The 24,295-nt window shown below is 34.3% G+C and overlaps 1 protein-coding gene across 4 annotated transcripts in view; it reads right to left on the reverse strand.

Moving 5' to 3' along the window:
- LOC129943330 (uncharacterized) overlaps positions 1-24,295 on the reverse strand; it is a 371,384-nt gene that overhangs the window by 122,290 nt on the left and 224,799 nt on the right. For all 4 annotated transcript variants that reach the window (XM_056052677.1, XM_056052678.1, XM_056052679.1 and 1 more), the window contains exon 2: positions 16,166-16,288. In XM_056052677.1, the coding sequence (XP_055908652.1) occupies positions 16,166-16,288 (123 nt within the window). The remainder of the gene's footprint in view (positions 1-16,165; positions 16,289-24,295) is intronic.

The following is a 24,295-nucleotide window of genomic DNA, read 5'->3' on the forward strand; positions in this document are numbered from 1 at the left end:
GACCGCTGGAAAAAAATTAGACGTAGTATCAATAAAATCCATCTGACTGTTTTTGAAAAAATCGATTTTTGTATTTATGGGGGACTAAACGCCTTATGCAAAATTTTTCAACAATCGTTATTCCCCAATGTAGGGGTGACAGAAAGACAAACGGAATCGGTAGACCCAGTTTTGTCTAGTTCGATGATTTTTGTATACGAATGTAATACTTGACACTTGACATAAAGATCCTAAGTCATAGTATAAAAATATTGAAATTTACTTGTATTGTATATGTTAAATCTTGAAATGTCATGAGAGACACCTTAATATTAACTTTAAGAGCTGGGATTTTCAGGAAATTATTTGGTTGACAAATGGTTGATTTGAAGCATGAGAAAAACCAGGCTCTTATTCCAGAATATGCGAGCAGCTACATAGCCGAGCTAGCTGCAATTTACAAGGCGATCTCTGTAGCTCAACTAAATTTTGAACGTTTTTTAAATCCTCACCAACAATCTTGGTATACTCAAGGGACTAAGCAACGTTAATAACAAATGTACATCTCTCCAAACCTTAAGAAACTGGTTCTGCTACAACATAAACATCATTTAGCTTGAATACCAGGACACTGCGCAATAGAAGGTAATGATGCCGCTGACCTTGCAGCAAAACACGTTATTCGCTACCCTCAGATACTTAAGTATCCCTAACTACACGAGCTTTTGAAAACAACTTTCACACATTTTTAAAAGATAGAGCTTTCAGAAAAGTGGTGAAGCGCTCAAACCTTTCTTCAAAAACATAAACCCTGCAACACACGTGTCCAAACCAGTCTTTTAGCAGAGAAGAATGTATAAATGTATTGAGTTAAGTTAGAATAAGAAAAACATTGTTTAGAAGCAAACACTTCAACACTCGTGAAGCTCCAGAGGAATGCGCAAATTGTGAAACACCTCTTTCAATCTGGCACATTTTTGTAGAGTGTCCTGTTTCTTGACAAACACATACTGAAACAGACGACGTAGTTAAGACTATGGCAAAAATCTTAGATCCATCAAATGTCAAAACTGTCTTTCGAATTAAAGCTGCCAATTACTTTCCAGAAGTTTGATGAAATTTAAATAGTTTAGTTGTTATCTTTTCAATGATAAATAATGTAAAAATGTAAATAATTTAAAAATCAAATAATTTTTTCCCTAAGCCTTAGTAAATTAAAAACGGCATCGCATGGTATGCATAACCTGATGCCTTAAATAAGTAATTTATAAATTTAGTTTGTAAGTTACTTCAATAAATAAATAAACCCCAAGCACAGTCAATCAAAAACATAACATTCGAAACTTAACTCTCTGCTGTGTCCAATTGTATTTGACACTTTAAAACTTTCATAATGTAGAAGCAACAATTGTCAAAATACCTGTCATGAATTTAGTCTAAACGATTAATGACAAATTAATTTAAAAAATGCTTTTATGTTCAAAATCTGCCGAAAAACAATTCCCGTAGCCCTAAAATTGCAGATAGAATCCAAGCATCAAAGCTTTCTTAAGAGTATAATTCACGTTGATCACAAGAACTACGCATGGCACAAACCACAATTTGGTAAATTTTAGGTCGCAACTTGGCTGAATATGAAGGAACAAAAGCAAGGAAGTGTGTTCGTTGAATATAGGCTTTGATGTAAAGTGCTAACGACACATTACAAATTTTGCACAAGTAATTAGAGACTCATGATCATTTCACATAAAACTTAAACATTTTCTTGTGGAGTTTTGAGTTTCTAAAATCCAGGTCAATGCGGATAAGAAACAATTCCTAATGCACCAGCGTCAAGGTGGGTAGATGGGACATTTAAATGACCTTTCAAAAGAGTACAACACTTCTTTGATATTTCACAAACATACTTTGTTTCATTTAAATTCAAAAATATAAAGCGATAAATGAAACCCTGATTTTTTAAAAATCTTTCATTAGCGTACTATTTTTGGGTTGGGAAGAAATCCAAGAATCCATTTGAAAAAAAAAAAAACAAATTTCCATGCAGTTCCAAGTTGCGGTTTTTCTTCCTAAATTTTGGTGCATAAAAATAAAATGTGAAAACTGTTCAGACAGTGTCGCAGAGTGCTACGTCTACTTGGTGAACCAACACGGCGTGAATAGAAGGGCAGACAAATTGGACAAAACCGAGTCACTGCACTTTTTCCAAGGAAAAAATGATACTTTATACAACTTAACATACCTAAGTTATAATTATTGATTGCTGTCCAGCACTTGTAGCGTGATGGTGCGTTGGACTGTCATGCAAGGGGTCTTGGGTTCAATCCCTGCCTAAGCCACCTAACCTTTTTCATGGGTACTGCTTGACAAATCCTCCAAGAGTAATTTTTGTCATGAAAAGTCTTTTCTAAAATTAGCCGTTCGAATTCGGCATATAAACTGTAGGTCCCTTCCATCTCTGAAAACATTACTCTCACACAGGAATGGTTGAGTGTTGCGAGCCTGGACCTGGTTCTTGCGCCACCTAATTTATTTTATGATTGGTGTCCAAACAGAATGACTATTCTGATTTATGTTAAAAGTGAGACGAAAGAATGCACCCTTTTTAATTTATTTGCAAATACCCAAGCTTAGCAACGTTAAGATTGACAAGATACTTCCTATAGATAACCCATAGGACGTCTTGTATTTGCCATCGAAGGACATTCAGCCCACATTTAAAGACTATTTTTAACTTCCCATAGGAAGTTATTGTAATGGGTCCGGTTTTTTAAATTGAAAATTTTGACATTTCTCGACATTTCAAGGTCCTTAGAGTCGTTTGCGACGTTTTTTTCGTCGTCCATAACTCTGGAACCAGAAGATATATCGACTTCAAATAAATTTTGTTATACAGAAGAAGAAAGTTGCAGAAAGGGCTCTCAAGAAAATTGCAAGGGGGGTTTTTTTACCATAGCAGTTTAAAAAAAAGAAGAACATTTTGGCTAACCCTAAATATCTCACGAACCAATAACGCTAGAGACTTGAATTAAATTTTGTAATATAAACCGTAACAGGTTTCTAAACAAATATATTTTTGAAATAAGAAATATTATTTCCAACATTCAGTAAAATTTTGAGAAAAATCAAACTGACAGTTTTTTTTACGAAAAATAAAAACCTAAAACAAAATTAATAAAAGTAAATAAAAATTGATTTTCGGCTCAAATAACTTTTCGAAACTTTGAGATATTGGCTTTAAGCTACTTTTATCTTTTAAAATATATTGTTTTCAATATTCAGTAAAATTTTGAGAAAAATCGAATTGACAATTTTTTTAAAAGGAATAAAAACCTGAAAACAATACTAAAAAAATTAAATAGTCCGTTTTTTTCATAAAAAATAAAATCTACAAAAAATAGCAACCAAATTTGGTAAAAATTGATGTTCGGTTCTTGACCAAAATAATTCCAGTCATCCAGTTTGTACAAATTTAAGAAATGTTACTAAAATTGGTAAACATTTGTTTTCGACTAAAAATCTATTTAAAAAAACTAGATTTTCAAACAAAACTATTTCTTTATATGAAAATCGTTGTTGGTAGTTTTAAAATTTTTAAGAATAATTTAACTGACAACTTTTTTAACCCAACAAGAAAGTCTACAAATTTTTAAGCAAGAAAAATCGACAGACGGGATAAGAGTTGTAAGTGTGGGTCGCATTCCAACCTCGTTTAGTTATTGTTTCAAACGACTAATTTAGCATTAATTCATAGTTTCTTAGCATTTAAATGTGATTTCTGTATAGGGTAAACATATCATTACTTTTGTTGTTATAATTGGCGACCAATCAAGGAGTTTTGAGAGACTTTTTAATGAATAAGAAACAGTGCCACCATTGGAAAAGGACAAGCTTCATTGAAAGCAGTTGTCGGTGTAAATTGATTTTGAGTCAAAGTATTCCACATTCACAAAGTACGGCCCGGGAACTAATCTCTGTACTTGATCATCGTTCCTGGAATTATGTTTCATAAAAATACTGTAACTGTTCTTTGATTTAAATTTCCCAAAAATAATGCGTCATAGACTGATATTGTACTTAAATAATATTTCAGTATGATCAACTGGCACTCTTCACCACTTTTCCCCTTTGTAAATGCGTCTAGACAGAAATCCTATAAGGTGGAACTTTGGACACGCTACTCAGCATTTATTTTATCAATTGATGATTAGGACCTTTTACCTTATCTTTCCAAACATTATATGTATGTATGTGAGATAAAATCATGAATAGGTACGGGTGACGACGGCCTTAGATATTATTTATGGCAATTGAGCTCCTTCTAGAGTTACTAATGCCCTCTATAATCTGACGGTAATTACATGTGTTTTTGTTTTTCATTGTCATGTTGTCAGCAGTGCAAACATCGAAGAACATTTTATTGTTTAACTCGGTATCTATTTTGTTCTAGATTGTTCGCCGATGCCAAAGATTACATGCTTAGAACAAATTAAGATATACAAATGGCAGTAGAACAAACGGAGCTTAAGAAATCTCTAAAATGTGTTACTTTCTTTGAACAAAAAAATATCATGCAAGTACTTCTTTAAAAATAATCAACTTCCCTAAAATCTAATCCACTTTATGTTAGGTAAATAATTAAAGCACACTACAAGCAACTGCTATCTCCTTATTTAACAAATGTGTTGACCTATTCAATACCTTATATCAAGAACGTCAAATGTCAAAGTTTGTTCTGCTTAATAGTTTCTTAAACATCAATTGACTTGGTTTTTTCACTTAACATTTAAACCACACAAAAGTTAAAATGACTTAATAAGCTAATTAAATTAAGACAATTAAGGTGCTTCTTCTACACTTTGAATAGATATTATATAAATAAATGTACATTATGTACATCCAGTTTATTTTTAGAACTAGAGTTGGCCTCGTGTTACTTAATTATTTATTTTGGTCGTCAATGATGTGCATATATGTTTTTTTATTGATTTCATTTAAGGGACACCCAAACTTTAGTGTCTTTAAATACAGTTTTTAAGATTGCTTTTGAAATTCACTTATCTAAAATAATTGTAATTTAGTATCATTTAAAGACTTACCTATTCAAGTTTGACAATATTACATTTTCGGGTTATGTGGGATAGTTTAAAAAATGGTGTTTTAGAACCAAAACACAATCCATTGTGTTCACTTTTTCAATGCACTTAAAGGGTACTTTCTCATAATAAAGTATGTATAAAAGAAATTCTTCTTCTATATTTGGAATCAGTACATATAGAATTCCAAAACTTTCATAATACCCCATCCACATACCATAAAAAGTAGATAGGGTAGGAGAGGCCTTAAAATCTTACAACTGATTTAGATAATGTTCCTTTTACTTTCAAGAGCAATCACTTAAAATATATTTCTTCTTTTTTTCATGTGTGTATAAAGATCCCATTAATGTGATGTATTTTTTATTTATTCCCAATTCAATACCCTCCCTTCCCCCACTCCCCATAAAACACGACTATAGGAAGGTACAAAATATATCGATCCTAACACACTACTTAGTATTCCCAAAATACACTTTGTAAAATCAATTTTAATAAACCATATAACACACATTGTCCCCTATTGATGGTAATAATCTTATTTGCATTCAAAAATTTTTGTCTGAGTTATCCAAATCATCTTATTTTTACTTTTATTCCTTTTTTGGCTTTGTTGTTGTGTCGTTTTCATTTTAAAAATTTCTTCAAAAAAATTCCAAAGATGATGAAAAAAAGCATTCCATTCAACATTCATCCCTTTTCTTAGAGAAGAAATGGATGGAAGAGTGTGGGGGTAGAAATAAAGGAGTTAGGTCCATTAAAAGGATGAGTTCTTGAGAACGAGAAAATATATATGTACATTCGATAAAAAGGAATACGAAATAAGAATGCAAAAGATACAAGTAAAAAAGAAAAAAATTATTCAATTTTTTAACCAAAAATCCATCCTTGAAAAAGATTTCAAAGGAATATATATCAATTCTTTTTTATTACCAATATCAATCATTCATTCATCCTTCCTTCCTTCCTTGTTTTTTTTTTCTTTTTTTTATTTATTTACTTGCTTCATATTAGGGCACGAGTAGCAACAAATATTCAGACGAAAAGACGAGACGCAACGAAAGGTAAGGATTTTTTTGTTTTTGGGTGAAAAAATCCTTGTGTTCTTTTAAATTTTCTCACCTTGATGGAGTGACTGACCAGAGGGGTTCATATAGCTTGATGCTTGACCCTTAATTCTAAACCTAAAAACATTGAAGCCTTAAGAACATGATATTGTATATCACAGCTCACCCAACACGTGTTCTAAATCGACACGAAAACAAAAAGGAAAAAAGGATAAAAAGGTACACAACACATCCCTTTTTTGTTTTTTGTGTGAGTAAAAAGTTTGGCTTTGCTATTTTTGTTTTGTTTTATTTTTTAACTCAACCTTCTGCTCTAGACAGGATCTTGTGGTGAAAATAATTCCTCCTTTCCAATAAAATCGTGTGTCTAACTTGTCTGGGAGCAGGTAGCAGTCTCTAAAAATAGGCAACTTTTATTTGTTGTTGTTTCATACAGAAATATAAACAACGAACAACCAAAGGATAACTCAACGAAGTTTAAAAAAATAGCAACAAAAACTATAAAAGAAATATTTTTGGGGCTTTTATTTGAACAACAAATTCCAATGAATAACAAAATACTCTGGCGCATGAAGAAATCTCAACTAAAAAAAAAAAAAAACACACACATCCGGCTCGAAGGACCAAAAAACTTTTTTGAAAGTTTCTCTTTGCCTTTGCAGCCAAGCGATGGTAAAAATTAGTTTGTGTGCATATGGCTTAGCGAGAGTCCTGCGGTTAGTTGTTTGCTTTCTAGAGAGATCCTTGTTGTTCTTATTACAGTGTTTTCTTTCCTTTTCTGTTTTTTTTCTTTTAAGAGAGAAAGAGAAATAGAGAAAGAGAGTTTGTATAGGGAACGCATTTTCATTCTAGCAATCTGTTTGTAATTCAATTTCATCCTGAAAAGGACAACATTGTGAAAATAAAACAAAAAATAAACATTATTACCTGGAACTGGAGTTCCAGGATTTGTTTTGTAAAAGGATTTTAAAGGATGCAAACCTTCTAAGGAGAGGTTCTTGTAATTTATTCAATTTAACATCTTATTTACGCCTTGTTTTTTTTAAAGGAGTAGCGAGAACCTATCCTTTGGAGTTAATGTTTTCTTGTTTGTTGGTTAACAAACTGTCTTTTTACCTGGAGGGCCATCAATTACTTTCATTTTCCTATACCTATGTCCTACACCAACCGTATTTTTGTTTTCTGTTTTCCATATTCAAGGACAAAGGACGACAACGCAGTTTAGGTGCTAGTTACTCAGAGAGATGGAAACATTTATGAGATACTACCATGCGATGTTTTCAGTCTTTATTTATTGTTGTTGTTACTGGTTTTTGTAAAATGTATACTATATTTAAGAAGGATATAAAAAGTGATATATGCCTGCGAAAAGCGTCACTTGTTGCGGACAGATTGGTAGTGTATCCTTGTTCACATCAGACGACAAAAAGGGGCGCTTAAGTGAGGGCTTATAGCTGGGTCTATATAGACTATATATAGAGAAGGAGATGATCCACTTCGTTTGTGTCAATGTCATAAAGGGAAGATACTTGGCCTTTTGTTCAAAGACTTATGTTTATTTTCTTTCTTGTTGTTGATGTTGTTGTTTTTGTTGTATTTATTTATTATATTTTTTCTTCTTTTTTTAATGGAAACAGCTTGGTTTATAGTGTTTGATATTTGGCAATGTGTTCATTGGTTTTTAAGGGTTGATTTTATGATATGGGGAGCTATAAGAAATCGATCTAACAAGAGTTTACTAGTATATTATTGACATTTATTTTTATTTTTATTTTGTGGGAATGAAAGTTAACGATTTTGTGGTATTTAATAAGAAGACAAATAATGACACAAGTTTCAGAATGAGAGTTGGAATTTCATATAAACAAAATTATATTGATTAATGGAAATATATAGTGTGTTTTTTTGGTCATTAGTTATACCTGCATAAGTGTCATCTACATCGTTGTAAACAAGAATAATTAATTTTTGTGTTGGAAAATCGATTGTTTTAACAATGGAATTTATTTGGTTATATGAAAAGAATTTGTTTTTTATTTGTAGAAATAAGGATAATAAAAAAGCACTTTCAGAGAATTAATTATATCATTTAGATTGTGGTTTTGTGTTATGTTAAGATGGAAATTATTATGAGGAAATATAAGTCGCTATGCGGAAGGAAACATAAAAAAAAACATATTAGAAGGGAAACTTGTAGAGACATAAAAAATATGAGTCATAATTTTAATACATAAAATGGAAAGCTGAAAGGTGTGATTTGAATTGTGTTTTTTGTTTGATTTTATTCAATTTACTAGAAATTAAAAATAATATAGAAAGACACAGCAATGCTTTAAATATACATAGCTATTACAAATCCCTATAAATTGCTATTGGATATTATAAGAAAACATTTAAAAAGTCTTCCCTTAATGAAAATTAAAAGTAACTATAGGTGTGTTTTTTAACACATTAGTTTTGATTTTCTGCACATTGTAACGAGTTGCAAATTATGAGCCTGGTTAAGTTTCACATTCTTGTAGTGCGGCTTAAGAAATTGGGCTCAATTGTAAACTGATGAGCTTTTCTAGAAGTATTACGAGATTTACGGTGGATTTTTACTATTTTACTAGAGCATTGTTAATAAAAAACATCAATTAAACAATGAAAGACATGATACTTTGCTGCGGTGTTCAAGAGAAGTTAATGTCTCGGTAAAGGAAAGATCTTTTTTTTTAATTAACGGGCTCTCATTTGGTCATTAGTACCCTTAACATGTTTAAAATTTAAACACAGTACGCGCTTTAAGAAAATAAGAAAGGATTAAAGAGGAGATATCAGAGCACATTGGTCTTAAAATTTTGAATATCAAAATCATAGGGAAAAACAGAGTTGGGAAAAGAATTCCACATTCTAAAGGTCCGGTTAAAAAAATAATCCCTATATGAGCATTCTTAGAAGTGCGAGTATTACGGCTGATTTGTTTGAGGGAGGGAATGTAACTGGCTAATCCGACATTAAACTGTTTTTGAAAATACCTGTAGAAGAACGAAAGGCATGAAACATTGCGGCAGTGTTCGAGTGACGTAATTTATTCGGCTATAGTTCTAACGCTTATCATTTTCAAAGCACTTTTTTGTATCCTGTCAAAAAGACTTAAACTTGTTTTAGGTGCACCTGGCCAAATATGCGAGTTATCATTTTAATAGCTCTTTTTTCAGCTCTCTCAAAAAGACTTAATTACGTTATTGGAACACCAGCCTAAATATGAGAATTATACTCCAGTCTCAGACGAATAAAACCATTGTTAATTTAAGCCAGATCAGAAGGGTTTAAAAAACTTCTTACATCGGCGGAAAAACCCTTAACACTTACAATCACTTTTAGCTTACTCAACAAGAGATAGTTTGTGTGATACCTAAAACAGAAAGCTGTTCAGTCTCCTCGATGCAAGTACCACGTATGAATAGTGGCATTAGATAGAGGTTACGCTTATGCGAAAGTATACAGCATTGAGTTTTCGAAGCATTCAATCCTACAAGGTTTTTGATTGACCATTGGATAATGCTGTCAAGGTCAGAATTGAATGAGCTTATCATACGCTGCTGTTGATAGCCCACATCAAAAGAACAAGGATGGGAATCTAAAAACAAATATGAAAGGCTGAGTGTACTGTGAAACAATTAAGTGGGTAAAAAGTTTCAGACAAAATCTTGCACAAAATAGATAAAATCAACAAAAACTTTTTTCACATCTATTTTTTTTGGCACCACTTAACTGAATCCTACATTTCATAATCCGAAACTCATTCTTCACTAAAATATTTTTATTGACTATGTACTGAATTATTTTCGTTCACTAATCCGTGCTTTGGTTTTTCGCAAAATCATTATGATAAAATATTTAAAATGTTGTCTTTTTTTAAATGGCAATTTTAAATCACTTGTTTCGTCAACGATTACACAGCACTTGTATTGTCGTTGAAAAGAATCCAATCCATTCGATTTCACGTCACTCACAAGAACTGGATCTTTCGCAGAATGCAAATTTTCAATTTTTTCGTTGGGACAAAAACCTGTAGAGCTGAACCAGGATCTATACGTAATCAAAAATAATCGTTCTCAACGTGAACAATATATGTGTAACCATTTTCTTTTGTCAGAATTAAAAGATATGGACACCAGCAGCTACACAACCTCTATAGGTTATTCTTGGATGCTATCAAGTAAGATTGGTTTTGTAACCCTTATGAAAGGTTACTTCAAAGAACACGATAACGAAGCATACATTTTCGTCACACTAGGGTTTTGTGCCTCAACTAAATGAGAATCACGGAGAACGAAGTTTTCTTCAATATTAATTAATAAATTCAACTAATTTAAGGATGGATCACACAGCTGTTGTTAATTTGAGAATAAAAATGGCCTTTAATAATGATGAAAGTTCTTAAGATGGCTTTAACCTTTTACTGAAATAAAATTACAGGGGAAATTAACTGTTCACGATTTTTGCAAACAAAATGTTCCTTAAAAAATGTGAGGAGATCAAAACATTGCTTAATCGATTTTTAAGTTTTGTTATTTTTTTGTTCAGTCTATTTGTATGAAAAGGAGATTTTTGAAAGTTTTGCTTTTAGGGGTTATGAATACGCTTATGATGATGATTAAACCTAGAAAAAAAAAAAGTTTAAGATTAGAAGGGAATACTTCTGAATGTCTGCACCACCCGGGTAAAGCATTCCGCTTTCGTGTAGTGTAGCTAAATAAAGATTCTTTTAGTATTCCTAGAAGTATGGGTAATTGTATAAGGGGAGGATTACATTTTTCAATTTCAGTAGAACATGAAAATTGTGATTACAAACTGAATTTAACGTATTTGTTTAGTGTTATTATATCCGGTTAAATGTCAAAGAAAAGACGTCTTGGAATTGCGATATTAATACCTTTACATTGTACCTAATTAAAGATTTATTTTTTTTACACTTTTTTCACATTAAAGCTTTTATTTTAATTTAAGCTGAGACCAGTATAATTAAATCGGAGTTACTCAAACACTGAAAAAAACATTAACTTGAACAAAAACTTAAAAAAAACTTGTAGTCCTTATGTCACGCACTAATTAAAATACATCTAAGCTAAATCTGATTTGTGAAACAACTCATTTTTTTGTAAACAATAATTTAATCTTATTAAAAGAATTTCAATCAAAAAGTAAAAGTAGTATTAAAAAGCATAACACAATTGTTATAAAAGAAACTAGGTAATTAAATTAAGTCATAGCTGAAACTAAAACTATTGATATAAAATATAAAACTCAAGGACAAGAAAGTCAGCAATAAACTTAACTTTAATGTCCTTATCAAAACACGTAATATTCCACAATAACCCCGTATAAATCATTTTAATTTAAACAAACCAAAAAAAACACAAAATAGTTTCATGGCTAAACTATAGGTACCTACAAAACAATACAATTTATAGACTCGATTTGGCACGAAATGGTCACCCTGTTCGTGCTGTATGTTTGAATAGTCCAATATAAGTCCTGATAATTTTGCAATTAATCCACAAGAATAAACCTCTAGCGTCGTCGGTGGCGGTGGTGGAGTTGGTTTTAGTTTTCATTTTCATAAAAAGAAAACAAAATACAACCACTAGAATATAACGGAACGGAGCAATAAAAAACAAAAAACCGCTCACAGCTCGATTCATAATTTAAGCAGAACACGATGTATGTACATAATAAAAATACTCAGACAGCAATTATATACAGCTTCATGAAACTGAGACATAAATCATTGAAACAGTACGAACCCATTAAGCGTCACTCCATATAAATATGGCTACCAGCTAGCAGCTAACAGCTACGAGCTCCCAAACATACAAGCGAGTGAGAGAAAAAGTTTGAATGATAAAGTGAGTGAGTGAGTGAGAAAGTTAACATAGAAACAAAAACGCACCCGTAAAATTAATGGTCACACCAGCCTTCAACCGCACACCAACTCCCCTTCAATTGCTATTCTGGGCGTTTGAAGAAAAATCAGCGGGGTTAGCTGACTAAAGTTGGCGCCAAAAAAATAATAAAACATCAACAACTCTACTGGCTATACAGTATACAAGAGTACACCGCAGGAATCTCCTGTATTTATGTTCTCGCTTTTCTCGACAAGGATTCTATGGGGCGGAAATAATTTTCATATTTTTCTCTTGATTTGCAGAAAGCAAAACAATCCCAAGCCAAGTCAGCCGTGCTTTAAGCTGTGGTGTAAAGTAACTGTGACTGTGTGATATGATATTGTACGCTATAGCAGCTATAGTTTGCAAAAAAAAATTACCGCTGTGCTCCACTAACTATACGACTGACTATATGCATTCAGCGCTGTTACAGACGGGCATCGCTTCGCATCGCATAATGCAACTTGCAAGGACCCACAATTCCAATCCTATATATAGATTTTGCAGCGGGACCAGTATTGTATAATTAAGCTGTCCCAATGAGAATGAGAAGTGTTATCACTTGTCTGCCTTACTAGTTCTGCGTATAGCACCAACGAACGTTTTTGTTGGTTATATGATCTATAAGCCTTTTGTTAGCGCCTTTAAATAATTCCGCCGCGATGGAAGGATATTTATTCCTTTTTTGTTGTTGTTGTTTATGTTGCCTTCACTTTTTCATAGACCATGCTGGGATAAATGATATGAAAAACAAAACATTTATTGTATATTGTGGCACAGAGAGTATAGAAAAAGGGAATTATATAAAAACTCATGACAGGAAGAATTATTATGTTGGTTAATAAGTTTTATGGGCATTTACACGAGAGTGTTTACAGTTAACACGAATAGCGATACCTTAAGGAGTGATGCAATGCAGGAAACTCATATTAAAATTTGTAGGGAATCCATGTAAATATTTATGTATTTAAGTCTTATTTTAAATGAAAATTAATAGCTACTTTCAATAATCTTTTAAAAGAGCCTTTAATAATTTACAGCGGTTTAGAAGTAAAATAACACGGATTTGACGGTTGATAAGGAAATAAAATGACAAAAAAAGAAGTTTTAAGATCCATTAAAAAAGTCAAAAACAAATAATAAAGTATTTCACTTAATGAAATTTATGGTAGGGTGGAGTTACCAGGTTGATGCCGGATTTTTGATCTTATAAGTTCAAAAACTTGGCTATATTCACAAATTTGAAAACTCCAAATGTCATCAGAATCTAAATTACGCAAAGTTAACAAATTTATTGAATAAAATCAAAACTACTTAAACACTGAACTGTTTCATGTGCATGTTTATTTATACATCGGATAACAGAATCTACGAAAGGTTTCATTCAGCTCAGAATTAAAACCTTTTTATGTAAGTTTTTGAAGGGAATTTCTAACACGGAGTAACAAGGTTTAAATTGGATCTCTGATTTTGGAAGTTAAAATGACTTGACAATATTCCACATTTTAAAGCCCGAAGGCAAAGTTCAAATTTGTATTGAGTCAAATCATAGTTAGTTACTAACTGAACTATTTCATCTGTGTATTTCTTCATTCAGCGAATAACGAAATCTAAGAAATGCTGCATTTAGCGCTGCATAAACAAAACTGCTGAGAATTGGTGATATTGACATTACCTTTTATCTTAAAAAAATGATTGAGATAGTAAAAAGTAGCAAAAGACTTAAACACTGAACTTTTTCATGTGCATGTTTATTTATACAGCGGATAAAAGAATCTACGAAAGGTTGCATTCACCTCAGAATTAACACTTTTTCATGTAAGTGTTTAACGGGAATTTCCGACCGTACGTCGGAGCATTTCAACCAATTTTTCCGAAAATTTTTCGGAGTAACAAAGTTGAAGTTGGATTTCGGATTTTAGAAGTTAAAATGGCTTGACTATATTTAAAAACTTGAAAGCCCTAAATGGGTCAAAATCAACAAATAAAACGAAGTTAAAATTTGTATTGAGTCAAATTATAGTTAGTTACTGACTGAACTATTTTATGTGTGTGTGTCTTTCCTCATTCAATGAAAGAATGAAAGACTAAGATGGATTGCATTCAGCGCTGCATAGACAAAACTGCTGGCAATTACTGATAGGTATTGACATTATCTGTCACCTTAAACAAATGCTTAAGACAATAAAAAGTTGCAATATGAACTAATTTCTTTTGGACATACGAACATTTTGCAGAGTATTTAAGTGTCTTTTAGGTCCAGGGTTGCTTTAAATTACCTGTTTAAGCTCTTAACCATTAAACACATCAGAATTTTTTTTGTAAGGTAACTATTACTTTTTAATTTCATATTCATTCTGAAATTCAATATTTTTTGTTTTTTAAATAATTTGTTGAAGAATATTTTCAAATAAATAAAGTAGGCACTTTGTAGGTTATTCAAATCTTATGCAACTTAAATCAACTCGATGTTGCCAAGAACTATAGGTAGCAACTTTAGTTACGGACAGTTAATTCGGTAGTAAGGCAGGACCATAAATCTTGGTTTATTCTTTTTTATATGTGGTTTCATACTTTTAATAACAGGGTTTTAAGCTATTTAATTATCTTCTAAAACTTGCATTGATTTTGACAGCTCGTGGTGAGGATAATGTTTCTTTTAATCAGTCGCTAAAGACAGCTTATCATGGCATGTTACATTTTTGACCAAATTTTGGTCGAAAAATTATCTTTAGCGATTAGGCCCTTTTTAGCATGAATCATGGGTAAGTGAACATGCGAAATTGCCGGATTTGGTAGCTCAGCCTTAAAGCTGTTGTTTAACCAGCGAAAATAAGTTTGAAATCAACAAAAATCAATCAAAATCAAATAAAATCTAAACATCTTTAATAATCAATTTAATTACTCTTAACATAATTAACTAAAAATCCCAGGGATTCAAGTGTATAAAAGTTAATTTTTAATTTTAGTTTGAAAGAGAAAAAACAAATAATTAACTATTTTTAATTCTGGCTTCATTCTGTGATAAAATGAATTTTATATGAGAGTCTTATGTGGCTTAGCTAGAAAATAAATTAACACTCTTCTTTTTACAATTCATACAATAAAGTCAGGAGGATACTTTTGTAACAAACACAACAACAACAAATTACAATATAGATATGAACATAAATGAAAACTAGTGTAATATACAATTCATATGAGTCTTCAGGCAACAGAATCCCATTCCCAAGTCCCCACTTGCTATAATATTCCCAACCCAACCAACAACCAACTAAAGAGCTCATACCTAACCTACCTTTCCCTACCTTAGGTCTTTACCTAGTTCTAGAGTCTGTAGTACATATTACTAAAAATTCCAGCTTGGTGCAATTTTCCAAATGACTGTGTCATAAAAATTAAGGTAAAGAGCGTCAGCGGCATGAGCTTACAAGATTGCTTTACGTATATAGTAAGGTAAGGGAAGGTATAAGGAATATAGGATAGGTTAGGTATTCTGCTGTCGCGAAAGGTGTCCCTGCTCTCTGTCTCTTCATATAAAAAAGGGAACACCAGTCTGTGTACTTCTGGATAATATTGCATGCATAATGAGCGTGTTCATAGGATACCCTTCCCTTTAAGATGACACTCCGACTATTACTCTGATGATGATGATGATGATGATGACGATACAAAAACAAAAAGCAGGTTAGGTGGCTGCCTTTAAGTGTAAAATAAAAACAAGCAGAAAAAAGTTCCTTGCACTCAAAAACTGTTGCAACAGAACTGAACACAGTTACTTAGCTTGATGAGCTTCTTTAAAAAAAGGTGAAAAACTTAACAAAAACAAAGTTATAGATAAAAGAATCAGAGTTAAATACACAAAAAAAAGTTTTAAGTTTACAAAAACTTATTAAGGTACAGATAAGAGGACCTTTAGAGATTAGTAAAACTTCTTAAAAACAAGCAAAAATAATCTTCATGTGAAAAAATAACAACAAATGCCATCTTAATTGATGGAAAGATGAACTCTGGATGGCATTCTTTCTTCCTAAATTAATTTAATAAAAATTAAATTTAATGTCCTCGTTACATCACTTCTGGTTCTTACCTGGAATGGGTCCACAAACTCTGGGTATAATCTCTAAAATTGCTGAACAGGATGGATCTTCGAAGCATAATTGACGTGCTAATATGCAATTTAAAATTGCAATTGCTGCTTTAATGTTGGAACCTGAAATTAAATTAAGTTTAAAAATAAAATGTTAGAAGAGGTTTTTTTTTAAATGAGATGATAATTAACTATTTTAAATTTTCAAAGCAACATTAAATATATTTAATTATTTTGAATAAGATGTGTCTTGGAATGATTCGTATTTATTGTCATCTAACATTTCTCAAATTGTTAATTTTCACCTAAGATAGAAAACTTAAAACACAAACAATCAAACGAATTAATTTTGGCGCTTGGCGTTCATCGTAAGAGGCTACATTATATTTTTTATCACTGGAAAACCGAATATAAGTTTCTTAATTTCATTTAAGACTTTCCTGTTTTCTATTGCTTTTTGCTGAATGGAACCATCGAGATACTTCATCTGAACTCACCCCAAATCTGCACATTGACATTTCAACGAGCAGAGATCTGAGCTGTCAAAAGAAGATCTGTTTCTTTTTAGCTCAAATATGTACATATATCAGAGTGCTCGGTTTTTTCTTTGTTCAATCGAACTGGCTTGGAGCACGCTCTATAAGCTATATGTAAATAAAATAACTGAGCTAATTTTGTGTGCTATAAAAGAGACCGAAAACAATTCTAAAACTATTGACAGTTCAGTTCTCTGTGTGTTTCATAACTAAATGGGTGAGTTCGGATTCAACTCTAATCAGAAAGCAGTGTTCAGGTTCTGCTCAAACGACTAAATTACGATCCGAAGCCGCAATGTAGGGTTAAAAGTTTTGTATACAAAGGGTAAATCAAAAAAGCCTACACCAGCTTATTTTGCAGTGGCCACTAGATGTCGCCTGTTTTGTATGCTAAGTGTTAGTCAAAAAAGTTTGGTTCTTATTCTTAAACATGTTAAACAAGTTTAAATTACGCTTAGCAGTTGATGACGGCCATAATAATTAAAATAGCTGTTGCTTAATCTGTCGAATTGGTCTGTTAAAAGTCTGTCAAATTTTGTTTTCTGTTCGGATATACTTGTTCTTGTTTAAAGGTCTTCAAAATCATCTTATTAACAGAACTGTTTAAGATTGCACTGGTTCATTTATTTATTAAACAAGAAACTCAACGTTGGCGAAAGCTCAGAATACTCGACCTTTTATAGACCACCATTCGGGTAATATTTAGTGGCAAATGGAACTGAAAGTAAACGTCCACAGGCAGCGTCTTGTGTTCGATGAATGGGTTCGGCGACCAATTTATCCATTTCATGGGTTGAATTTTTTCCGATTTCCAGAGCAATTCAAATCCAGAAGCATTGTTATATAATAGGAGAAGTAGCTATCTTGTTATTTAAATGATAAATGGAGATCTAGCACAATTCTGGAATGGCTCGTTGATAAACATTTCCCTTCTTATTATTGCTGTGTATTATGCAAATTCTGTGTTTCCACCTACTTTTAGGTACAATTTAAATCTCAAGTTCGGTCACTTGCACGAGTCAAAACCATTTTCAAAAGCACCTTTTCTAAATGGGTGTTTTTTTAAGGACTCGAAAATTTCAAATGTTATAATACAAGACATTATATGATTTGACATGTATTCGGTGCAACTGCGATTTACAATGGTGACTTGTATATTAGCTTTTAATGCTTCAGAAATTCCTAGTTTCTCAGCATAAACTTGTAACATAGCCCCATAAAAACTAATCGAAAGGCGTAAAGTCACGAACGAAGGCCAGTTAATAGGACGACATCGTTAAATAAAGTTGTCAACAAATTAGTTTTGGAATAAACTGATGCTTAAGCACGCTTTCACCACAATTAGAAAATCACCGAAAATGCCACTTACCTCATTTATTGATGGTTTGAGATCTGTCTTCGTTCTATATACAGCAATTTTTCTTATTGACGAAGTAATTTAACCAAATGATGAAGTGCTCTATTAACTTCGGAATAATTATTCGTTTCAAATTCAATTTCCACTATTTGGAAACTTTGTTCTACCATTGAAGAATTCATGACAAATTCCCAAACCTCATTGAACAATTTTATATTTTCAGATGTCGAAACCATAAACAACAATCCTCGAATTTTCTTGCGGAACTAAATAATTCTAACGTATCCTGAGTGAGCTCAACGAATTCGTTATTTATTTTTCATTTCCTAGAATTGTACTTAACTTCAATAAAAATAGTCCAATATGAAGGTTCCACATTACTGCAATACATAAAATGACTTCTTAAAAAAAATTCTAAACAATCATTTGCTGACGACATTCTCCAAAAAACAATAACACTTAAATAAAAACTTATTGGAATTTAACCAGTGTCCCTGAAATCCGAATCCACTTCTAACTTTGGTAAATCGACTCGAGCGCCTCCTTTACCCCTCTTTTGCTTTTGATCACGATAAGATTATAACTTTTTGGAAAATCCAAAGTTCAATTCAATTATCCCATTCCCAACAGTAGCATCATGGTCATCGACATCGTCATCCTCATCATGGTCATTATCATCTTCATCAACATGATTATGACTTCCTCACAAGGCCATTTCCGAGTAAAGGGCTGGTCAATACAATATTCAAGGAGGTCGCATAACCGATTTATGCCATTCAAAATAATTGTCAATGATGCAGCAGTGGCAGTCAATGTTGAATGCTGCCACTGCCGTTCCGTTTGGCTTTGGTTTGACTTGACTTGGCATTGGCAGAGTGCAGTGCACAAAGTGCATCCGTTGTCCATAAAATTTTATTGAAAATGCTTAGGAAATTATAGGAAGTTCGTTGTATTCCGAGAAGAGCACATCGACGAAGAGGAGATGAAAGGATCTTTCTTCTTGGATTTTATAAAGAACACTCTTTCACTGGGTATATTGCTCCTTTCATACGAGTGTACCCTGTTCCCGTACCATTACCAAGACCTGCTTATGTGCGATGGCGCTCATAACCATAATCATTTGAAAAGTCCTGCATTATTGTGTCAAGAATTACCAACAATGATGACTATGACGATGACGACTAGGGGTGGACTATAACAAAACACCATCAACAGGAAACGAATTCTATATAAGAAAAGGAGGAGGAGCAGGACGAGCTAGGAGCATTGAGTGGAGGACTTCAAAACTTAAACGGACAAATCTCACCAAGTGAATAAGACGTAAGAGAGAGAGAGAGAGAGATGTGTCCTTTCTGTCCACTTTATATTTTTGCTATTTGCCAGGACTAGTATAGTTGAATAAACCATCCTTGAATTGTGGCGTGTTCCGTTCAGACCCGAGATTCTTTTGGCCAAAGTCATATATTCTTAAGCATAGAGGAAGGTATAGAAAGGACTGGTACTAGGAACACATGCAACTGCATTAAACCATTTGCCAAGTTATCGGAGGTCGTTGGAGGTGGAGATGAAGGAGTATGTAAGGTAGGACATCACATCACTTATTCGATACCATCAGTTGTGGGACATTGATTTATTGTAGTGCAACAATAAATTTCTTCGGCATTGTGTTGAGGTCAACAGAGTATTAAGTGGACTATGCAACTGCACATTGCACAATAACTGAAAGGACAACTTTATAGGTATATTCAGGTACCTACCTATAACATTCTTTAAGTAATTTTATAAATTGTGAGCTTATGATGGTCATTTTATTGTTATGGCTTCTTTAGGACTTCCAATCCAAATAACAAGAATTGAATTGTGGGTAGGTATAAATGGGACAATAGCAAGATAGAGGGAGTCCAGAAAGTTATTAGATAATTAAAGTTAATTTTTCTTAAGCCACAAAAAAACTTCATCATCATAACAGGACGTCATATTTTTCGACTTTCAGTTTTTGCTATAAAATAAATTCTCACAAAAATTCAAGAAAGTACCAAAAAATAAAGATTTTTGTTATTGATAATAATTGCTGATATTTTCACAATAAAAACTCAAACAAAAATTCTGCGTATAACATAAAAATGGAAAAATTGTAATTTGTTTTAACACTGAAGTAACTAATCTTTCAGACATTAATGAACTCGTTCTACCTGATCCTTGATGCAATAGTAATTTCAAAGTAATGTCAAGCCAAAGTTCTATGTTCAATTTCCTGAGCTGTCTAAAATCTTTTTCACGGGTTCTGCCTCTTGCGAGGAATTGACTAATCTTCCAAGAGTAATTTATATTTAGATAAAATTTTAGGTCCACCCTATTTCTGACATCACTCGAAAATATGAAAATATGAGGCGTTCAGAGAAGTCACTAGGCACTAAGAGATAAAGCGCTGCAAAATTTAATACCTAATCTTGCAAAATTAATCATTTTACACTAATAGGTACCTAATACCATGTAAATGAAATTTTGGAAAAACTTGAAACCCATTTTAATTCAGTTTTGACCTAAAACTAATTTTGAAAAATCTCGATAAAATGAGGAAGTTTTTTGCCTCAATAATTCAAACCAAGCATTTAACGCGGCTTTGGCAAAAATATGGGTTTTGAAGTAAAATACCTTTTAAAATATTTATCAATTGTCAAAAGATACTTTTATAGGAAAGGAAAAACAGCTGACTGCAACTGCTGTCAACAACATTTGGTGTAGAAAAATTGAAATGTCAATCAAAAACAAGGGAATGTTTGCACTAAATGCTATAAAATTTTTCGAAAAGATTAACCTTCTTTTAAGCTGGATGTGAGGAGTCTTTTAGAGTGAGTTATCTGTTAAAATTTGAATGTTGTAATAATAAACATTGTTTAAGAAATATTCTAAAGCCCGGAGTAGAACAACAACTTTATAAGCGTTCAAGAGGACACAAGCGTCCACAGTTTTTTCTCAAAGCCCACCTCTGTCTATCAACTCCTACTCTCACCTCCCGATGTGAAAATCGGTTGCCTAGTACCTCAAATGGAGATTGTGTTCCAACCGCAGTGGAAAGTTGTTGGGGGCAGCAAACGAGAGAGTGTTTCCACTAAGGCACCTCTCCTTATCCAGACGGCAGCGGAAGAATTCTCGAGATGGAATCAACGGTGGCATCTACAGTTCCAGTAAGGTTGAACTACTTAGTCAACCATTTATAGGGCTTCTTCGACATATTCGGAGCCCAGGCCTATAAGGAGCGGTTTACCAGGCTTCCTTTCCTTAGAGTTATACTTAGAATCTGGCCCTCTAGGTTGTCGTTGTGCCGTCGGGGTGACTTCCTGGCCACGTAAAAAGTACATTTAGTTGCGAAGCACCAACAAGCCTCGGATACGGACGGATTCACTGTTGACAACCCATGCAACCCAAATAAGGACAACCAACTTCGGATCTGTACGTGGAATGTTAGGTCCTTAACGGACCACGTGCAGCCGAACAACTAGCGGAAGCCCTTAACTGCTGAAAGGCGGATATTACCGCTACGCAAGAAGTGCGATGGAATGGACCGGGCAAACGCAAACTAAAATACTACGGCGACTGTTACCGAGAACAAAGACAGCGCCTTTTTGGGTGTGGTTTTGTTGTCGGAACTAGACTCAAGCAAAAAGTCTTGAGTTTCAACAGTGTGAGCGAGCGCATCACGACAATCCGCATCAAGGCTTTATTCACCAACATAATATGCTCGCATGCCCCAACAGGGGAGAAGGATAAGACACCTAAGACATATTCTTCGAGCTCTTGGACAAGACTTATGAGCAGGCTATGAAATTAAAATTATCTTTTGAGATTTTAACGCCAAGCTAGGAAAAGAAGACATCTTTGGTGGCACAATCGGGAGATACAGCCTGCACGACACCACCTCCGACAACGGATATAGGCTGATCGATTTCGCTGCGGGGCGAGACGTTCTGGTACCTAGTACGCAGTTCACACATCTCAAAATCCACAAGGGGACATGAAAATCTCCTGATCAATAAACTGTCAACCAGATTGACCACATTGCGATCGACGCACGACACTTCTCCAGTATACAGGATATCCGAACATTCCGAGGGGATAACATTGACTCGGACCTACATCGTTGTAGCCAAGGTACGGCTACGTATATCCCGATCCAAGCCAAAACAAGGAAGTACTGTGAGAAGATTCGACGTTAGACGGCTACAATCGCAAGAGACTGCCATGTCCTTTTTCGATCGAGTCTCTAATAACCTTTTAAGGAGTCCTATGGTTCCGGCATTAAGCATTGAAAACCAGTGGCAACATTGCCTTGCAGCCATCAGAGATGCCGCCTCTGAAGTGCTAGGTTTCACACGGCCACCACAGCAAATCCCCTGGTTTGACGACGAATGCCGGCAAGCGCACGCAGCGAAACAAGAGGCATACAACACGGCGCTGCACAAAAGGACTAGGGCTGCCCGCGTGCTCTACGAGCAGAAGAGGAGGGAGGAACACCGGCTTCTTAGATGGAAAAAACAAGAGCATGAGAAGCGCGCGATCGAGGAGATAGAGGGATGTCACAACAGGAATGAGGTTCGTAAATTTTACCAAAAGGTAAAAAAAACTCCCAAAGGTACCAGCCACGAACCGAAGCCTGTAAGGACGATCAGGGGAACATCGTAGTAGAAGATCACTTCTCCAAACTATATAGGGAGATAGAACCACTCAACCTTGGCGACGCAGATCAACAATTCCGCCTACCCGACCTTGACGAAGTGAAGATAGCTACATATATCTAAACTTAAGTCAAACAAAGCTGCTGGAGCTAACGGTATCGCTGCCGAACTATTCAAAGCAGCAGGCGATTACTTGGTAGGGAGCATGCACCAACTCATCTGCAAAATATGGTCGGAAGAAAGCATACCCGATGAGTGGAATGTCAGCATAGTGTGCCTGATATATAAGAAAGGAGACCCTCTAAACTGTGCCAATTACAGAGGCATCAGTCTCCTTAACATTGCGTATAATATCCTCTCTGCCGTATTATGTGAACATCTGAAGCCATTCGTCAATAACCTGATTGGTCCTTATCAGTGTGGCTTCAGACCAAGAAAGTCCACTATCGACCAAATATTCACACTACGGCAGATCTTGGAAAAAACCCAGGAGCTTCAAATCGATACCCACCATCTCTTTATCGATTTTAAAGCCGCGTATGACAGCATCCATAGGGAAGAGCTCTACCGAGCAATGTCTAGATTTGGTTTCCCTGTCAAACTTATCCGTTTGTGCAGAATGACAATGGAGAATGCACGCTGCTCTATCAAGGTCAAAAAAGATCTCACCGATTCATTTGATGTCAAAAAAGGTTTTAGACAAGGCGATGCACTGTCATGCGACTTCTTCAACATCGTTCTGGAAAGAATTGTGCAAAACTCATCCGTCAACACTAGAGGCACAATCTTCCAAAGGTCCATCCAATTACTCGGACACGCAGATGATATTGACATAATTAGAAGATTAAATCGTGATGTCAGTGGAACGTTTTTGAGCATTGCGACGGAAGCGAAAAAGATGGGTTTAGTGGTCAATGAGGGCAAGACCAAGTATATGCTGTCATCAAAAAAGGACACTGGACAACGTCGTCTTGGACGAAACGTCACCATGTACAGCTATAACTTCGAGGTAGTTAAGGATTTTGTCTACCTAGGCACCGCTGTTAACACAGACAACGACACCAGCGCTGAAATCAAACGAAGAATAACTCCTGCAAATCGCTGCTTCTTTGGACTTAGAAGGCAATTGAGAAGTAAAGTCCTCTCTCGAGCATGTAAAATCACCATCTATAAGACACTCATCATCCCGGTTCTCATTTATGGCGCTGAGGCCTGGACCCTGTCAAAGAAAGATGAGAGCGTCTTAGGATGCTTCGAGAGAAAAATTCTTCCGGCGATTTTTGGTCCCGTACGCATAGATGGAGAATGGAGGAGAAGATATAACGACGAGCTGTACGGGCTGTACAGCGACACTGACCTAGTTAGCAGAATTAAAGTCCAACGGCTTAGATGGCTGGGTCATGTAGACCGAATAGACATCAACGCTCGAGCCCGGAAGGTCTTCGAATATAAACCCGAGTAACGGGGCAGTAGAGGAAGACTCAGGTGGCGCACTCAGGTGGGTGAAGACCTCAACCAGCGTGGAGTGCGAAACTGGAGACAGCTAGCTAGTGATCGAGCT

Source organism: Eupeodes corollae, chromosome 1 (assembly GCF_945859685.1).
Source record: "Eupeodes corollae chromosome 1, idEupCoro1.1, whole genome shotgun sequence".
Classification (NCBI taxonomy): Eukaryota; Metazoa; Arthropoda; class Insecta; order Diptera; family Syrphidae; genus Eupeodes; species Eupeodes corollae.